The sequence below is a fragment of the Ochotona curzoniae genome, unplaced genomic scaffold (genome assembly GCF_017591425.1).
Source record: "Ochotona curzoniae isolate NIBS_2020 unplaced genomic scaffold, NIBS_Ocur_1.0 scaffold_4506, whole genome shotgun sequence".
Lineage (NCBI taxonomy): Eukaryota > Metazoa > Chordata > Mammalia > Lagomorpha > Ochotonidae > Ochotona > Ochotona curzoniae.
In genome coordinates this window covers 76,018,625-76,038,438 of record NW_024467119.1, presented here as the reverse complement: position 1 = coordinate 76,038,438, position 19,814 = coordinate 76,018,625, and the positions used below count along the sequence as shown (strand labels likewise).

At 37.8% G+C, this 19,814-nt stretch overlaps 1 protein-coding gene across 1 annotated transcript in view; it reads left to right on the top strand.

Annotated features, from left to right (window-relative positions):
• The window catches only part of IQCM (IQ motif containing M), a 300,465-nt gene extending 281,564 nt beyond the window's left edge, over window positions 1–18,901 (top strand). The window contains exon 11 of the mRNA XM_040967396.1: window positions 18,598–18,901. Coding sequence (XP_040823330.1) covers window positions 18,598–18,713 — 116 coding nt within the window. The 3' untranslated portion in view covers window positions 18,714–18,901. The remainder of the gene's footprint in view (window positions 1–18,597) is intronic.
• The last annotated feature ends 913 nt before the right edge of the window (window positions 18,902–19,814 follow it).

Genomic DNA, 19,814 nt, shown 5'->3' with positions numbered 1-19,814 from the left:
TTCTTTATCATGCTCCACAGATTTGGCCATGACATTTTGTGATTTAGACCTGGTAGTTCTTGATCTCTGCCTGCTCCCTTGCCGCTACAGGCTGAGAGCAGAAGTGTCAGATGGCCTGTAGGCGGCCATCTTTATAGTAGCGCAAATACCAGCTGAACGTATTTTTGGTCAGGTACAAAGAAACAAATGGCTTTTGGTTTTCCCAAATGTTGTTTATCCTTCCGATAGTCTTCCCAACAAGCGTCATGTATAAATATGTATGGTATTTATTTTAGTGTGCAGCTGAGTACAAACTGAGCAAGGTGCTCTCGGACCAATATTTATTCTTTGATATGAAGCAATTGAGCTTTTTAGCTGAATGAAATTGGGACTATCTTAATAACTACTCCAATGTTAAATTTTACTAATAATGAATAATGAAAGAAAGGATGAAGGAAAGCAGAAAAATTGCAAATAATAATAATAATAATAATAAAGCTGAGATTCGTAATACTAAGGCTGAACGAGAAATTACATTAGAGGCAAGATACTTAGCCTGATCTTGAACTCTGTTATTTGCACATGTTTGAAATACATTTATGTCTTGTGGCAACTACCAAGTATCATGGGATGGTACCTTTACTCCTTGTTGAAACAAAGTATCTGGGGCCAAAGTTAATCAGCAGAAGCAACAGCAACCGGAGCACGAGGTGTTCCACCAAGCATAAAAAGTGAAAGGAGAGTGAAAGACTGGCAGGAGTTGAAGCTTTATATCAGGACAAACAGGCAATTTAAATACAGCAAAAAGACAGAAAGAATCATTGCTTTAGATGTTTAACACCAAAGTCTGCATTTTCTATTTCAACAGTATTCTTATTCTTTCACGACCACATTTTAATAAGCTTAAATTGAAACAAAAAACATTCTCCATTTGGTTGTGAGAACAGTTTGTCAAATTAGTGGGGGATGAATACGTTCAGTTACCGAGGAAAGGTAGCCGAGAATGAGGAGGGTGAACTGGAGGGCAGGAAGAGGCAAGACCAAAATTCAGTGGCACTGGAGTCTGTCAGTAAGGGAATGGAAACTTTTACCACCAGTAAAGTTTCAGCTGAGAAAATTAAGTGCAAGTAGCAATGTTAATAAGAGATGGGCATGACATAGTACCTGATGTAAGAGATTGTTGGAAGACTGAATGAGTGATTTTTAGTTCAGTCTTCCAGGAATGAAAGGCTTGCACCAAGGGAACCGCCATCTTGATGGCGACTTTTGGAGATATGAATTTCACAACACTCCACAGCAGCTGATCAGAAATCAGGATGTGGAAGTTTTTAAAAAAAGATGCTATAGCTGCTGCTGCTGCAAGGTCTCTGCTCCTCCAGAAATTTAGCTAAAAGTCTTCGTTAAACTGTAACCAGACAGACCCACCTTTCAGTGACCTTGCCTTCTAGTAGCAGGAACTGGGAAAAAATGTGGTAGCAGGAACAAAGGGCTGTGCTTCACTTCTGCTTTCCAAGTTTATATGGGAATCGGTTTCAAGGGCAACTCAGAAATAGAGTTACTTTGATTTCTGTTTCTCTAGATTCGGAAAGAGGGTGGAAATAAGGAGTAATACCTTAATACCCACTGTGTGAATGGAAGGAAAGGAACAGGGATAGATCATGACCGCGGAGAGGAAAGTACTTTAGCCATCAACGCTGCCCTCAGGTGTAGCCGTTAGCAGGAGCTGGATCGGAAGGAGCAGCTGAGATTGGGCCCTGGCATTCTGCCCTGGTGCAGGACACTGATGCTGGAGTTCCGGGCTTCATCCTCACCATGTGATAAAGCATTCAGTCCTTACATTTTATTGGAGTTAAGTTTTACGTAAGAAAAATATTGAAGTTATGATGGAGATGAAAAAACAATGCCCACTTTAGAACACTGCTTAGTTTTGCAGAAATTATTTTATTACAAAAGAACTGCCAGAATGCAAATCTCCATTTTGTTACCCACTGTCTCCGTGGACTTGACATCTCATTAAACTTTCTGAGGTATAATATCTCATTATATTACAGGTTACTTTACAGCTTCAGAAAGTTCCTTTAAAACTGGCACATTAACTGCCTGCTCATAGATTTGGCAGGTGCATTTTCTGGAGTTGTTTTATTCTAAGATTTAGGGAACACTTTATGTTAGATATTTAGTTTTGTTCATAAGATTGTTTACCACTGACTGATTTTGAGTCTATAACCAATGGCACAATTTTAGATTATATAATAAAATATAAAACCAATAGAAAAATCAATTGTAGGGCCCGACGGCATGGCCTAGCAGCTAAAGTCCTCGCCTTGAACGCCCCAAGATCCCTTATGGGCACCGGTTCTAATCCCGGCAGCTCCACTTCCCATCTAGCACCCTGCTTGTGGCCTGGGAAAGTAGTCAAGTACCGCCCGAAGCCTTGGGACCCTGCACCCGTGTGGGATACCCAGAAGAAGTTCCTGGCTCCCGGCTTCAGATCAGCATAGCACCAGCCGTTGCGCTGACTTTACATTGACTTTGTAATAAAATAAATAAATCTTTTAAAAAAAAAATCAAGTGTAGACATACAACTATAAGCTTACAACTAATTGAATCATCAATGCTGGAAAACTATGCAATATTTATCTTTGGTTTAATTACCAGCTTTCCGATCTGAAATAATCTTACCTGGTTGAATCCTACCTAGTAGTTTTTAATTTAATTTAGAAGTTTTGAGTCTAGTAATTTTTAATTCTTTAATAAGTTATTTAACCTGTTTCCTCATTTTAAATATTTGAATCAGAATATTTCAATATTTTTCACTGAGCTGTTGGACGAACCGAATCAGCGCCTGGACACAGTGAGACTCAGTAAATAATAGCAAGTATTCCTGTTGCCATCATCATGATCATTAAACATATTTCAAACTCCTGATTGAAGGCTCCAACTCACCTTTGTTAAACTTGCCTAGTCATTTTGTACATACATGCACATATATAATCTCATTCAGTCATTACAGCAACTGCAGGTGTAATGAGGTAAGCATTATCCCCAATCAACAGATGTGGAAATGGAATGATAGAAAGAGCAGTTGTTTGAGAGTTACATAAGTGGTAAGCAATAGAGAAAAGATTGACACCCAGGTAGTGTGGCCCGTGCTCATTTTCATCTAATCTGCCACATAACTGGATGTAGTTACCTAGCTTTTTCAGAATTTAAAGAGTTGGCAGGAGGCTGATTCTTACTTAAAACCAATCATAGTAGAAAGAAAATATATTTCCAGGAAGTGGCATAGAGAGAGGACAGCACCTCAGGTATGTTCCCATTTTAGTAACATGGAAATAGGAGGAAGAGAACAGCAAACTATCCTGATATTGGGAATATTTTTTAATATTTGAGAGAAAGAAAGATACAGATTTTCTTAGCTGCTTTCCAAGAGTGGTTAAGTTTGGAGACTGATTATAGAAAGGATTCATGGATTTATTTTGGTGTTAATGAGAAAAAAAATCCAAATTATAGTTGTAAAGTGAGCTTCATGTGGGGATATAAAAATATTGGCTGTTAAAAAAAATCATTTCTTGAGGCCGGCATTGTGGTATGGCCAGATGAGCCTCCAGCTCCGACACAGGCATCTGTCACGGATGCGGTTCAAGTTTTGGATGCCCTACTTTTGATCCAGCTTCCTGCTAATGTGCTAGGAAAGCAGCAGAAGATGACTCAAGTTTTTGGGTCCCTGCTCCCACATAAGAGATTTTTAAGAAGATCCAGGCTCCTGGCTTCGGTATGGCCCAGCCCTGGCTAGGATGGACATTTTGGGAATAAACCAGTGAATGGAAGATTCACTCTTTCTCTGTCTCTCTACCCCTTTCTGTGGTTTTTGCCCTCCAAATAAATTTAAAAATATTTTTTTAATATATTTCTAAAGGTTATTTTAAGAAACTATACTTTCAACTCAGATGTTTGTAAAAAGAGAGTGGATAAAGAAACTGTGGTGAATATAATTCATGGAATACTACTCAGCTATTACAAAGAATGAAATCCTGTCATTTGCAACCAAATGGTCCCAACTAGAGACCATTAAGACTGATGAAACAAGTCAATCCCTGAAGGACAAATATCATATATTCTCTCTGATACAAGGCAACCTTCATGCAAAATATAGCCCTTTCAATAATGTTTTTGCTTCACCTCAGGGGATTTGATATTTCTGTTTTTATTTTCATTCATTTGAAAAAAAAGAAGTTTTGTTTTTATCAAATTCCTCACTGACTCAAAGGTCACACAGTAACATTGTTTGCTTCAGGAAGGTTTGATTTTCTTTTTCATTTCTTCAGTGACACATTGATCATTTAGAAGCATGTTATTTAATTTCCTGCTGTTTTAAAATTTGTTTTTTTCTCTGTTGTTGATGTGAAGATACAATGCAGTGTGCATCTCTACTTCAGAATCAAAGATGGACTCCCAGTGAAACTGTTAAAAATATCTTGACAATAGGATGTTAGACTCTTTGCCATTGTCCATGCCTACAATTTCAGGACATACTTAAATAGCAGAATGATGGACCTATGACTGTTTATGAAGGACTACAGTAATAATGTAGGGGAAATCAGTGCAAGGCTGCAGGGATTAGGGTAGGAGGTAAGGGAAATCCTGATCCTACGGGACTATATCATGGAATGCTAAAATAAATAAATACAATTAAAAAAATAAAATGTAGGATTAATATAAAAAGCAGCAACTCCACTGAATGATACATTTCAGTCTCTTGAGAAGAAATTTGCAACCTCATGTTCATCATAGCACTACTCACAACATCCTAAATGTGGATCAGCCTTAGTGTCCATCAGTGGATAAATGGATAAAGAAAATGTAATATTGAGACAAAATAGAATATTCTTCACTCATAGTAAAGGTAAAATATTGCAATTTGTGATGACATGGATGTACCTGGAGGATATGATAGTAAATGAAATAAATAAGACTTAGAAAAATAAACACTGAATGTTTTAACTCACTTATGAATCTGGAAAAGCTTATCTTTAGGAAGTTGAGAGTTGAATAGTAGCACCAACAAGAAGAAAGGAGAAAGGGGAGGTAGAATGAGAAGTCATTCTTAGGTACAGTATTATGGTTAGATAAGAGGAACAAATTAGTCATAGTTTTTAAAATCTCCAGAATACTTGATTTTCAATGTTCTAATTGCAAAGAAGCTATAATTGTTTAAGTGATGGTTATGCCAAATACCTTCATTTGATTTTTAAGAATGTACACATTATCAAAAAATAACTGTTATACATTGTACAATTATTACGTGCGAACAACTAAAAAATTCTTTCTCACAACAAACCATAGCGAGTAAAACTGGATAACTCACTATGTTTTAATTAAATTGACCTCAATAAATAAATAAATGATAAATGACTGTGAATGGGGGGTAGACTTCCCCACTGTATAGATCTTATACATTTGTTAAAATGTTAGGATTGACTTCAGCTCATGGAAATTTATTTGTGCCTTTTAAATGAACTCTAAATTCTTTGGCTTTGTAAATTATCCTGTATTTTCTTATTAATCTCTTGAAGCATTTCATGCAGAAATGTAAGAACTAACTCCAAATTGAAAACCCCGAAGCCACTCTTGTCATTTCATCTCTTGTATCCTTTCTCCAAAGTTTCACCGTTTAGCCACTTAACTATGAATGAGATCCAACTAAAGGGGGCAACCTAGCCACTTTTGTATAAACTTGGCTGAAGAGCTCTGACTGAGAGCGGATTTCTTATAATTGGGCCTGAAGGCTAAAAATAAAGTTGCTAACAGTACGGAAAGGGCTGGGCACTCCGCCTTGATTGTCAGGAGTACCAAGTATTTGAAGGAAAGTCAAGTTGTCCAGCCTTCTATAAATGTATTATAGGGATGACACCATTTTAAGAATTCTATTGTTATACCTTTTTAAATCAACATGTTTAAGGAAACAAATGTTTATTACTAAAGAAAACACTGAATGAAGCAATTGATAAAATTGAATAGTCAGGCAAATGTTTAAATAAATACATAATAATGAGAGACAATCTGAAGAGATATGTATTCAGTTTGGGAGAACTAAATAGACTTAACTAAAGAATATAAAAGATAGTAGCTGAAGTCCTCACCATGCATGTGGCAGGATCCTATATGGGCTGCAGTTCTAATCCCAGTGTCCCTGCTTCCCAGCCAGCTTCCTGCTTGTGGCCTGGGAAAAAGGTCGAGGACAGTCCAAAGCCTTGGGATCTTGCACCTGAGTGGGAGACTTGGAAGAGGCTCCTGGCTTCAGATTGGCATAGCTCCAGCCATTGTGGCTGCTTGGGGAATGAATCAGCGGGCAGGAGATCTTCCTCTCTGTCTCTCCTCTTCTCTGTATATCCAACTTTCCAATAAAAATAAACAAATCTTTAAAAAAAGATAAGTAAAAAAAGGAAGAAAGAATGTAAAATAAAAATAATTTTGGCCATAATAAAAATGTCATAACTTTCCAATGGGAAAGTATGATTAATAAATTTCAACAGATTGATCTCAAGGACAATTTCATTTTAGAAGGTAGAGCTAATTAAGTTTTTGTTTGAATGGCAGAATGATAAAAGGTGGGTAGAAAGGAAGAGATGGAAAAAGGGAGGGAACGAGAGGGAGGCAGAGAGAGAAAAGGAGCATTGTGGAGAAAGGAGTGTTAGAATCAGTTCATATCACATAATACTATATGCTGTCTAACACGGTGAATCAGGCATATATTACTTCACTTGATGTAATTTCTTGAATGAAGAATGAAAGACGTTAATGTCGTTGTGTAATGGAAAAGTGACTACTATAAAACTTATCATTGAACACTCAGTTAATTGTAATGCATTTTCTAGCAAGAAAAAAAAAGCTAATGGGTGGTGTTTTGAAGATACATAAATACACATCAAAAAACAAGCAACAATATAATGTAGCATTAGACCTCCTTTAAATAGCGCTATGGTTTTATGAAACTGGTCCGGTTCTGAAAACACCCTAGTTTTAGTGGTCGTGTGTCTTAAGAGTCCTTGCTTGTGTCCCGTATTTCCTTGTTTATTCAAGCGCTTGAGAGTTTTAAGGATTATTATTCAAATATTTTGTGAAATGTGCCTCAGTTTGGTCTTGTGTGGTGTACTTTTCTCATGGTTAGATTGAGGACAGTGCTTAGTTTTGAAAGCTGGTGAAGTGCTGTTGCTGTTGCATTGTGTTGGCAGGAACATGCCGCCAACGTGGCCATCACTTTGGATGTTAACCTTGAGCACCTGGCTAAGATACCTACTGTGACACATCGCATTGTTCTGTTATAAAGGCATCCCGCCTCCTTTTCTGCAGTCTTTTTTATGAAAATTCATGACTAAGTCCAGCTCGGACACAATGGCTGGAATTGGGTTGGGCTGCACAAATTAACCTTCCTTATAGAGGTGGAAATATCTTTACAAATTGTTCAAAATCCTTATGTAATGAAAGCATTCTCCTCCAGTTATTTATTCAATCATATTTGTATATCAATATATAATCATGTATATTTATTGCATATTTTGAGTAGTAATCTGACATTTTATTGTTATTTCTCAAATTGTCTAAGCTTTATATGCCAGAAGCTTCTTAATGTTGATCATGGATCCCCTTTTCATGTCCCTATGTTTTTTCTTTTGAGCATTTCTTTCCTTTATGGCCATATACAATTTTTCAGTTATCTTGTATTACCCTGGTTATAGCCCAGGGAGCAGTCATTTCTTGAAGGGATTTTGCTTGTTTTGGGGCACATGATCTTGGACTTGAATTCCAAAACTGTCACTTAAATAAGCCTTCTTTCCTTATAACCGTGCTTGCCCAGGATATTTCACTGAGATCATTAAAAACCGAGCACTACTGTGGCTCCATAGGATTTTCTAAGCGGTTTTCCAGCCTCTTTCCACAAAACTTCTCCCCTTCCAACTTTCCAACGGGCTGTGTGTATTTTTACTGTTGTGGTTTTGCTGTTTCTATCCTCTGCCTTCCCCACCAGGGCCTGGTCCAAGAGGGAGGAGGTGCAGAAGCACTCAGTCTCCTCCTCTGTATTTCTACCTGTCTGCGAGTTCCATTCTTGTTCCCTTTCTGTGGGAAATGGTTCTCATGAAATCACACAAATGTCTGGTCACATTGCTAGCTCCTTATGCTGTCTCTCACATTCTGATCTCTGGGATTCCCAAAGCGGTGTTCCTTCTGAACAGTGCTATACTTTTCCAGGCAGAAACCTTCTTTTTTTTTTTCATGTTAATGTGTATTTATTTATTGTCATTCTATTTGAAGGGCAGAGAGAAAAAAGACACAGAAATCTGTCATCTGCCGGTTCACTTTCCAGATGTCCATAGCAGTCTGGGATGAGACAAGTGAAAACTAGGAGCCAAAAACTCAGTCTGGGTCTTTCACGGCAGTGTAAGGAGCCCAAGTGCTTGAGCCATCAGCAGCTGTCTCTAGTGCATGCATTAGCACTGAGCTCAAACAGGGGTAGAGGGACCAGAATCAGGCTCTGTGCTTTGAAGTGTGAGGATTCCCAATGGTACCATGAGCAGTACACTGGGATAACAGAATTAATAAATACATTTATTTTGATGCAAAAAATCTGAAATTTTTGCATAGTTTTTCATAATCCATATCTTCCCTGAAGTTTTTTGAACAACCCCTATATGCATGAAATCCAAACTCTTTGTATTGAAATAACTCCATTTCAGTGAATTTTTGTAAGAGCTCTCAAAATGATCTGCTTTGTGTTTTTAAGCCTGATCACTGAAATGTACTGGTCATCTTTGTTTCTGGGTTTTTATGCTCCAAGGGCATTGCGTTTACAGAATGCTGTAAAATTATTCACCTCATTTGAAATAGTTATGTTTATTAAATAGCTATATGTTGTCCATTTTTGCACATTGTAAAAATGAGAACTGATTATTTAAGGAACTCAAGCATGGAATATTTATTAGTTATTGGTAAGTTTTTTTTATTAATTTGGAATTGGTAAGCCGCAGCAATGAGATAATTTAATTTTAGTTCCACTAATCAAGCTTTCTGTTTGTCTAAACTGCAGTCAGAAGCCAAAAGTAGAAGTAGTGAGAACTGGGAACCAAAATATCCAAAGCAAATCAATATTGATCAACCAAATCAATTTTGATACAAAATAATACTCAACTACATGTTCATGACTGCAGTCATTAGTAGGAATTCTTTGATATTCCGCATGTGTTCTCATAATTTTTTTTCTTTGAACTGTAGCATGGAATTCTGTATTTCTGCATCCTGCCCCTCCTCTGGCCTCTTTGTGCCAACATCTACTACTGTCTTGCTATTGTCTCTGGAGAACCTGGAGAGGCTGTCTTGCTGCTAATGCCACCCGCACCTGTCCAGTCTGTGCTGGGTTCATTTGGGTCTGAATCAAGTTGCTGAAGAGAGCAAGCTCATTTCCTGGCCTTTGCTTCATGGTCACAACTGCCTTGCGCTCTTAGTGTCCCAGCACCTGGGGAGGAGCTTTTCAGCTAGTCCCATTTTCTCATTTCAATTATCCTTCACAAAATTACAGACCAAACATAAAGTTGTCTCCATTGGGAGTTGCTAAAGCAAGGAATATGAGCATGCAGAGACAGAAAAAAAAAAACACCAAGACATTGCTCAGTAAACAAACAAAAAATCATTTCCCTGTCTTATTGGGACAAAGTTATTCTTGGCTTACTCTTTTCTTTTATCAAGATCATTTTTATTTATTTTATTGAAAAGAGAGAGGAGGAAGAAGAGGGTAAAAGGAAGAGAGGGAGGAAGAGGGAGTGAGAGAGGAATAAGGGGAAGGAGGAGATATCGTTCGACTGCTGAACCAATCCCCAAATGCTGCCGGCCCTCAACAGCTCCTGGGGACTCCACACATATTTCACAAATTGGTGGAAGGGATTGATTCAGCAACATCATCTCTCAGACTGTGCATTGGCAGGGAGCTGGAGTTGGGAATCCGTGGCCAGGTGTAAATTGAGACACTCCAACCTGGGATCCATGCATTTCAACTGGTGTTTAAACACGAAGCTAAACACTTCCCCATTCTCATCCCACACTCTTCTGTTTCTTTTTTCTTTTTTTAAAATTTATTCATTTGAAAGGCAGATTTACAGAGAGGAGGAGGAGGAGGGATACAGGGAGAAAGATCTTCCATCCATTGGTTCACTTCCCAAATGGCTTCAACACTGGAGCTGAGCCAATCTGAAGCCAGGAGCTTCTTCTGGATCTCCCATGCATGTGGGTGTGGGGCCCTGAGATGTTGGACTGTCATCTGTTGCTCTCCCAGGCCACAATCAGGGAGTTGGATGAAAAGTGAAAAGTGAAAAAGTTGGGACATGAATTGGTACCCGTACAGGATGCTGGTGCTTGAAAGTGGATAATTAGCCTATTGAGCCACAGTGCCCACCCCGCTACTCATCTGTTTCTAAGAGTTTGCCATATGGCATCTTGGCTTTTCTTCGTAAAAGGGCCCTTGTAGATTTGTTGTGCAAGTTTCTGGATATGCAACTTTTTACAATCCTAAAGCATACATACTTACATTCAGGCTTGGATCTTTGCTACACATTAGCGTCAAATGTGAATTACTCAAATAGTCCTCCATTTGTTCTCCTCTAGAACTCTCTCTGCTTTCATTGTGACTAAGATCAGTTACTGGTGAAGACCACGATGATGCCTTGTTAGTATTCTCACGATTTTGAAAGAGAGAGGGTTGGGGAGAGCTAGAGAAAGAGAGGATGAATGTCTCTTATCTGCTGACTCACTTTCCAAGTGCCTGCAGCAGCCAGAATGGAACAGGTAGAAACCAGGAACTGTCTCAGTGGTCTCCATGTGAGTGGCAGGAGCCCAAGCATCTGGGCCATCAGCTGTTGTGTTTCAGGTGCTTGAGCAGAAAAGGGGAGGCAAGATTTGATCTCCAGCACTCTATTAGAGAAAATAGGGATCCGAATAGCCTAACCCACGGCACTACAATATTTGCTCATCTTTTGTTTATATGAAGAGCAGAGAGGGATAGCTCAAAATCATTCACTTTAAATCATATAGCAACAACTGTTTTTTTCTTTTTTGTAAAAGAAGAAACAGAAGGGTCTCAATTGCTGACGTTTATATCATCTCATAGCACTTAGCAGGAATCTAAATCAGTAGGTCTCACTATACACGTGATGACCAAATATGTAGTTTATTTTGTCACACAATATGCTGTATCAAGTTTATTGACTATATGTTGAGCCATGCCTGTACACCAAGGACAAGTCTCAGTAGATTTTGGTGAATTATCTGTCAATTAGTGTTTTGTTAAGGATGTTTGTACCTATCATCATGAGGAATATTGGTCTACAGTAGCATTTCTTTGTTTTATCTTTTATTTTAGAACAAAAGTGATACTGGCTTCATAGAAGGGATTATGAAAATTCTCTGCATTTCAAGGTTCTTGAATAGGAAGACTTTAAATAATTCTTTAACTTTGGTGGAGTTAAGCACTACAGCCATCCAGACTTGGACTGTTTGTTGGAAAGGTCTCTATTACTGATTTAGTCTCCATTTTGGTTATTGAACTATTTAGGTGTGTATGTGTGCGTAAATCTATCCATTTCTTTTAGATTCTGCAATTTCTTGGGATAGAGCTGTTTGTAGTAATTCATGATCAGTCCCTCCCGTTGCTATTTATCTTGATCTCTCCTGTTTGATCTCTGGCTTTAACAATTTGGGTCTTCTCTCTTTTGTTAGCTAGAAACTTATCTATTTGTTCCAGATTCTTCAACTTCTTTACATACAGTTGTTTATTGAAATTCCTGATCATTCTTTTTTTCCTTCAATACCCATTGTAATATCTTCCTTTTTTCATCTCTGATTTTAATAATTTTGGTCTTCCTTTTGTTGACGAGTTGGGCCAGTGAAATATATGTTGTCTTTATATATATTTTGAAACACAGCTCTTCATTTCACTAATCTTTTGTACCATTTTGTGTTTCAATCGACTCTATCTCTAATTTCTTTTCTCTTGCAATTTTGAGATTTGGTTTTTGTGCTTGTTTTTCTAGGTCCTTGTGATGCATTGGTAGAATATTTTAGTTGCCTTTATAATCACTTAAGGTAGACACTAATTGCTGTATGCTTTCCCCTTAACACTACTTTTGCTGTATCCCATAGTTTTGTTAAATTGCCTTGTCATCCTGCCTCTAGAATTTTGTTTTACTTCCCTTTTGATTTGTTTTATGACTTAGTGTTCATGGGAGAGCATATTCTTCCATCTTCATCTGTTCTCATATTTTCTATAGATTGTCAGTTGTTCATTTCCAGCCTCATTTCATTGAGGTTATAAAATATGCATTGTACAATTTCACCTTTTTATATTTGTTGAGTGTTGTTTTATGGCCTGACATAATATCTCTACTAGATCATGTCCCATGCACTGTTACAAGGAATGTGTATTCTACAACTGTGTAATGAAAGATTCAAGAGGTACCAATTAGACCTATTTGATCAGTAGTATAGATTATTTCTTCTTTTTGTTGTTGATTTTTGTCTAGCTGATCTGTCTGTTGATAAATGTGGTTGTTGAAATTCCTTCTTATGAGTGGTGTTGAAATCTGTATCTCCGTTTAGATCTATTACTATCTGGGTGCATATATATTAATTAGGGCCACATCTTTTGTTGAAATTTTCCTCTATTCATTACATACTGGCTTGATTTCTTTTAAAAATTAGAGTGTTAGAGTATTTCATCATAATAGGATGTCTACTTGTGCTCATTTAAAAATTTTTGTTAGCACGGAATAGCTTTTCTCAACATTTTACTTTAGTTGGTGTATCATAGTTGATGAGGTGTGCTTCCTGTAGGCAGCACACGGATGATTATTGTATTTAATCCATTCAGCCTGCAGTTTACATTCAAAGGCATCGTTGACATCTAACAACTTGGTCATGTCACTTTTTTCCTATATTAGGAAATATTCCTACTGCTTGTTTTAATTTCCTTTGTACTTTTCCTAGGCGGTTTTTTGTCTTTACCTTTTTAATTTATACTCACTATCTTTCTCTGTTTCTGTGTGTAGTACTTCCTTACGTATCATTTGTAAGGCTATATGTGTGGTGACAAAACCTTTCAGCATCTGTTGGTTTTTGAAGTATTTGATTGACCTTCCATTATGAGTGAGAACTTTGTTGAGTACAGTGTTTCAGGTTGACAGCTTCTTTTAGAACTTGAGCTATATCTCTCCATTGTTTTCTTGCCTGTGGGTTTCTGATGAGAGTTTTTAGCTGTCAGTCTAACTAAAGATCATCTGAAGATAGTCTGGCATTTCTGTCTCGCAAATCTAAGAGTCTTTTCTTTATGTTTTACTTTTGGAACTTTGATCTTAAAGTGTCATGGTGAAGATCTTTGTCGACCGTCTGTTGAGAGTGCCTTGTACTTTTCTTTTTTTTGTTTGTTTTTAAAGATTTATTTTATTTTTTTTATTACAAACGCAGATATACGGAGAGGAGAGACAGAGAGGAAGATCTTCCATCCAATGATTCACTCCCCAAGTGACCGCAGTGGCCGATGCTATGCCGATCCGAAGCCAGGAGCCTCTTCCAGGTCTCCCACACGGGTGCAGGGTCCCAAAGCCTTGGGCCGTCCTCGACTGCTTTCCCGGGCCACAGCAGGGAGCTGGAAGGGAAGCAAGGATGCCGGGACTAGAACCGGCGCCCATATGGGATCCTGGGCGTGCAAGGCGAGGACCTTAACCAATGCACCATCGGTTTTTGTGTTTTCCAATTTTTCTTCTTTTGTATAAGATATTTCCAAAGATCTGTTTTCTAGCTCAGATATTTTTATTTTTGCTACACTGAATCTGATTTGAAGGCTTTCCATCCTATATTTTTATTTGGTACACTGAATTAATCATTTTATTATTTCAGTTTTTGTTATTTTTCTTCAGTATTTCTATCACCGGGAATAATTTCTTGTTCACGTAATGTATGGTTTTCTTATATTATGTGTTTGCTTTTTCTGTTTTTCAGTAATCTTATTATGATTCCTTGAATTCCTTTCATCAACGTCTTCATCTTTACATTCTAACATTGAAATACAGTTGCATTTCTTTTGGAGAGTCGTATTGTCCTCCTTAGTCATGTTTCTTGTTTTTCTACATTTATCTCCAGGCATCTGTGGACACATCTTGGATTTATCTCCTCTGAGGACATTGATCTTTTAAATATGCCTCCCTGGCTTACAGGATGCTTGCTCCCTCAGTGGACATCCAGAGGTGTTCTCTGAATGGGTCTGGGAGTCTTGGCAAGAGTCCAGAGTGATATCCAGGTAGAATATGAGAGATCTCCAGTGTCCACAGAGGAGGAAGGATGGAAACATTGACTGACTTGTTCTGAGCACCAGGCCTGCTCTGTGTGAGTAAAGCAACAGCCCAGGGTGAGGCCACAGTGCCCTGCATACCCCAGAAACTCAGGGACATCCTATACAAAGGAGCTGTGTGCTTCTCTGGGGGAGTGTACAGCCATCCACAATGATGTTTCCTGCATTTGAGGAAGTCTGAGCCAGATCCGGTGACGGCACAAAGACCCTGCACAACCATGCCCTGTTGCAGCCATAAAATTCACAAAGTCCTAAGGTCCAGGAAATCCTCTTTCTCCTTGTTCATTTCAAGAGCAATGATCTTCTGGAGCCAATGGAATGTGCAAAAGATGTCAGTTGGCTATTCTGCTTTGATTAGCTGAGTAGAACACAGTGACAGAGTGAGGGGAGGGAAGCTATGTGTCCTTGCTTCACAGACCAAGTGGACATGTTGCTTTCTGCTAACCTTCCACTCAAGACTTCAAGTCACTAGTGACCATCCAGTAAAATTCCCAGTAGATTTTACTTTAGAACCTGTTTCCATTGAAAAACACTCTCAGGTGCATTGAGGGTTACTGAAAGTTGTTCTTACCATTTTCAAAAGAACTTGATTGAAATTTCTTCCCTCTCAGATGTTTTTTTTTTTCATTTGTTCTTAAGCCCAATACAACTTTATTTTGTTGTTATTTTTATTGGCATAAAGCAAACGGGTGCCATGCAGTCCATCGCTGAAGAAAGCTACTCTTCCCTCGCCCCATATTCAAGTCCCTTCCTTCCTACCTCTCTCTCACTTTCATCAGTCTTTGCAAAGGTATCGTTGTAATCCATTCTGTGTGTAACTTTGAAATATTTTTGGATCACAATAGTGACAGGGACTAGAACATTAAACTAAGGTCTGGCTTTGGTCCTGGCTCTGGGGTCTATGAAGCCTCATGGAAATAGCGGTTTTACTTACTGCTTTTTTTGTTTGTTTTTGATTTTTAAATTTCTATATTTCTTCCCTTTCCACTTACCTTCTTTCTCTTTCCTCTCCTCTTCTCCACTTCCCTCCCATTCATATTTCCATCCTTCCTTCTCTCCCATCCGTGCATTGTATCCTTTGTTCACTTCTTTCCTTCCCTCTCTAATTCACTCCCTCCCTTGCTCCCAGCCACTTTAATCTTCTGTCCTCTGAGTCCAGGCTTCCATGATGATCTCAGGCTAAGGTCTTCATTTGGGGTGGACTCTGTGTTTTATCTTATGTCCCCATTCTTCTCAGGAGTTTGAAAGTTGTATATCCAGGCCTGGTGTGGTGGCTTAGTGGCTAAAGTCCTTGCCTTGAATGCTCCGGGATCCCGTATGGGTGCCGGTTTTAATCTCGGCAATCCAACTTCCATCCAGTCTCTGCTTGTGGCCTGGTAAAGCAGTTGAGGATGGCCAAAACCTTGGGACCCTGCACCCATGTGGGAGACCTGAAGGAAGTTCTTTGCTCCTGGCTTCAGATTGGCGCAGCACTGGCCCTTTGCTCTCACTTGGGGAGTGAATCATTGGACACAAGGTCTTTCTGTTTGTCTCTCCTCCTCTCATATATCTGACTTTGCAATAAAAATAAAATAAAATTTTAATTAAAAAATTTGTATGGACCCGGTGCGATAGTGTAGTGGTAAAAGTCCTCGACTTGCACGCACCAGGATCCCATATGGGAGCTGGTTCTAATCCCAGCAGCCCCGCTTCCCATCCAGCTCCCTGCTTGTGGCCTGGGAAAGCAGTCAAGGACAGCCCAAAACCTTAGGACCCTGCACCCGCGTGGGAGAACCAGAGGAGCTCCTGGCTCCTGGCTTCAGATTGGCTCAGCTCCAGCCTTTGCAGCCACCTGGGGAGTGAACCATCATACGGAAGATCTTCCTCTCTGTCTCTCCTCCTCTCTGTATATCCACCTTTCCAATACAAATAAATCTTTTTTAAAAAGTTTATGTATCTAAGGCTTAAATGAAATTTTCAGATGAATAGAACTGTCTTTGGTGTAAAATATCTATGAAGATGAATGATTTCACTTTGATTTTGGCCTGTACATTTTCCCCTTTTTCTGCCAGCTTAACAATGAAGTCAAAATACCATTTGATATTCTATTCAGAATTTGTTTTAATCAAAATAATTGTTTCTAAATATGTTCCATCATAAGATGGCAAAAATGAAGTTTGAGAATATTTACTTTGAAAGATTAAGAATATAGCATGTGTTCTTGCATTTTTGTCCTTCCTATAACAAAGTGATATTCTAACTTAAGTGCTTATTAAATAATAGGCAAAAACTTTGACAGTGAAAGTTTAGTCAACTAGCAAATATGATAGTATAGTGTAGCCAATACAGCAACTATATTTTGAATTAGGTATGGTATCAAATATATCTTTTCTTCAAAAAACAGACTTTATTATTGTTATTCTTTTGGCTTCACAATAATAAAGCTTCTCAAATGTATATGAGCAAATTCTTGCACCCTTAAGAGTCACTTTCTATTTTATTCATTGTGAATAATCTTATTTTTCAAATATCATCTGGCTAGTAAAATGATACTTGGTATTGCCTTCTATAGAACACTTCATAACAGGAGATAACTTTATATTAAAATTCCACCAGAAAACTGAACAGAACCCATTTCCACTTGCCTTTTTTAAGTGTGTGAGGACACCACTACACAACAGAAATCATAATTACTAATACAAAATGTTTTGTACATTCTATCATTATGGTATAGTGAGTTTATTTTAACATTAAGTTGTATTGTCTGTAGTTAGCTGTACAGATGGGATATATTAGTAAGGTAGATGAATAAATGCATCAGCTCTCGCAGTCACCCATGCTTTGTTTCGTTTTTGTGTGCAGAGCAGCGAAGCTCTGCTCTTTCGGCGTGAGTGCCGATGCAGCACAGTACTATCAGCCCTCGTGTTCTGCTGTATTTTAGATCTTGAACCATCCCTGTTACTTTGTACATAGTGAGCTACAGACCCCTGTTTCCTACCTGGCCCCTCATCTACTCTTTCATTTTCCATCCATGAATGTTTGAAACTTGATAGACTCTGTATAGTAAGGCAGAGAATTCAATATTTTCTTTTTATGTGTCTGGCTTATTTTACATAGCATAATGCCCTCCATCTTATCCATTTCTGGCAAATGGCAGTAATATCCACTGCCTGTAGCACATTTTTCTGTCACTCATCTGTCCATGAATGTTTAGGCTGTTTTCCTATCCTGGATGTGATTCATGCTGCAGTGAACATAGAAACGCAGCATACTTCCTTTGGGTACATTCCCAGGAAAGCACTGGATGGGTCATAGGATAGTTTCATTTTTAGGATCTTTAGGAAACTCCGTGCATTTTTCATGACTACATCCATCTTCATTCCCATCATTATTTGTTATCTCTAGACTTTTGGATAATATCCATCCTTACAGGTTTAAGTTATTACTGTCAGTTTGATTTGCATTTTAGTGATAATTAATGGTGTTGAACACTTTTGAATATACCTGTTGGCCATTTTTATGTCTTCTTTGGAGAAATGTCTATTTAAATCCTTTGTTAATGTGACTAATTTAATTTTGTTGCTATGAGGTTTTTACTATGTGGCTGTTAGATACACAAAATAGATACACATGAATGTAGTAATAATACCCTGTTTGTTACAACACATCCGATCACTTATTAAATTTTAGCAATATGAATGGTTACTGCATCCTTGTTTTTTGAAAGTTTAATAACATCTATAGGTACTAAACACCAAAGATATACAGCTGTACGTACAAATTACTGCTGTGTATAACTTGGCCACAATAAATCTATGGCTTTCATTTCTTAAGTGGAAAGTAATTTTATACATAAAGATGAAGGTCATGTGTGCAAGGAATGTGTATAAACAGTGGATTACAGTGATTCAAATAACAGAATTTATTGTGTTAATAAAAAAATAAATGTTCCTGCTTAAAACATGTGTTGCTTCTAATTTGGTTCAAGGTTTCTTGAGCCTAGGAATACCCTAGTTTCTCCCACCCTTTCCCTGAACTCTCCTTGTCCTCCAGGAAGGTCTACAGAGCCCCTTGCAGGATATAGAAGGCATATGTAATATATATGAAGGAAATCACATTTTGTGCAGGTTTGTTTTTTAACAACCATAAGTAATTTTCTGTAGTATTCTATGATTGCTAGTTCATGATATATTTCTTTTATATTACTTGAAAATATATTAATATAATCATATATATTTTTTCTATTTTAGTGAGTGGACATCCAGTACTCAAGAGAGCCAACATCCGGCTTGTGGGGAAGTTGGTGGCAAATTCCATAAGAGAAAGGAAAATGAAACGGTACACTAAGGCCTGCGACCAATGTTAGCACAGTGCTGTTACCTTTGATAGTTGGACATATGAGCTCCAAGACACAGGCTAGCCATGGCATTATTTCATTCTCAATTAACAAGAGAAAGGACAAACCCCATTCACTGGTTCTTCTTCATAAAGTCAGTCTGCTCTATAATAATGAACTCACATAATGTCTGGTATGTTTTTCATCAGATTAAAATTTGTTCCATGATCAATAAATTCCCTTAATAAACTTAAGAATTCTTATTTATAAAATTCATAATTCTGATATGAAATACCACTGGGATTCATCTCTTTTCTTCTCTAGGAAGTGAATACTATATATGATGTTTTGTTGAAATCATATGTCAAAGAATTTGCTTTTCTAAATACCTTTCATCACTTAAATTATTTAGAAATGAGTTTTCAAGATGTATTATATGAAGCAAGTGAGGTGGCACAATTCATAAAGGGGTGTCCATCGCTCATACTGAGTGCCAGTTAGCATCCCAGCCTCTGCACTTGCAGCACAGCTTCCTGATGAAGCATCCTGGGAGGCAATAAATCCTGATTGAAGTGTTTGGCTCCCTCCCAGCCTCATGCACGTAGCCCTTACTTCTTTGTTTTGGCTTGGCAAACAAATGCCCTGGCTGTTGTGGCATTTGAAGAGGTAAGTGTGCGCCAGATATCTCTTCTCTCTCTCTCTGTGTTATTCTGCCTTTAAAGTAGGTGAAAATAAAGATTAAACATTTTTCAATTGCATTTTAACATAGCCATGGCATTACTTTTACATTTATTATATTATGTTATTACTATTTAAACATTAATCAGTATGAAATAAAACATAGGAGTCCAATACAGTATTCTGAGTTTAATCACAGGAGTACTGAAAAAACTTGAAAAAAAAATCAGAAAATGCAAAAAAAGGCTGAAAAAAAACCACACACATAGATTTGGATTTCTTTAATGTAACAGATAATCAGCCTGTTCCTTTTTATAACATTATTGGGATAAAACTGCCTGGATTTTCTACCACAACTCCAAAAACAAAACCATAAAATTAGAATGAAAGTACTTACAACTCAGAATACAGGATCACTTGGTATTATATAATCACTGTTTCAAATGGTATGTG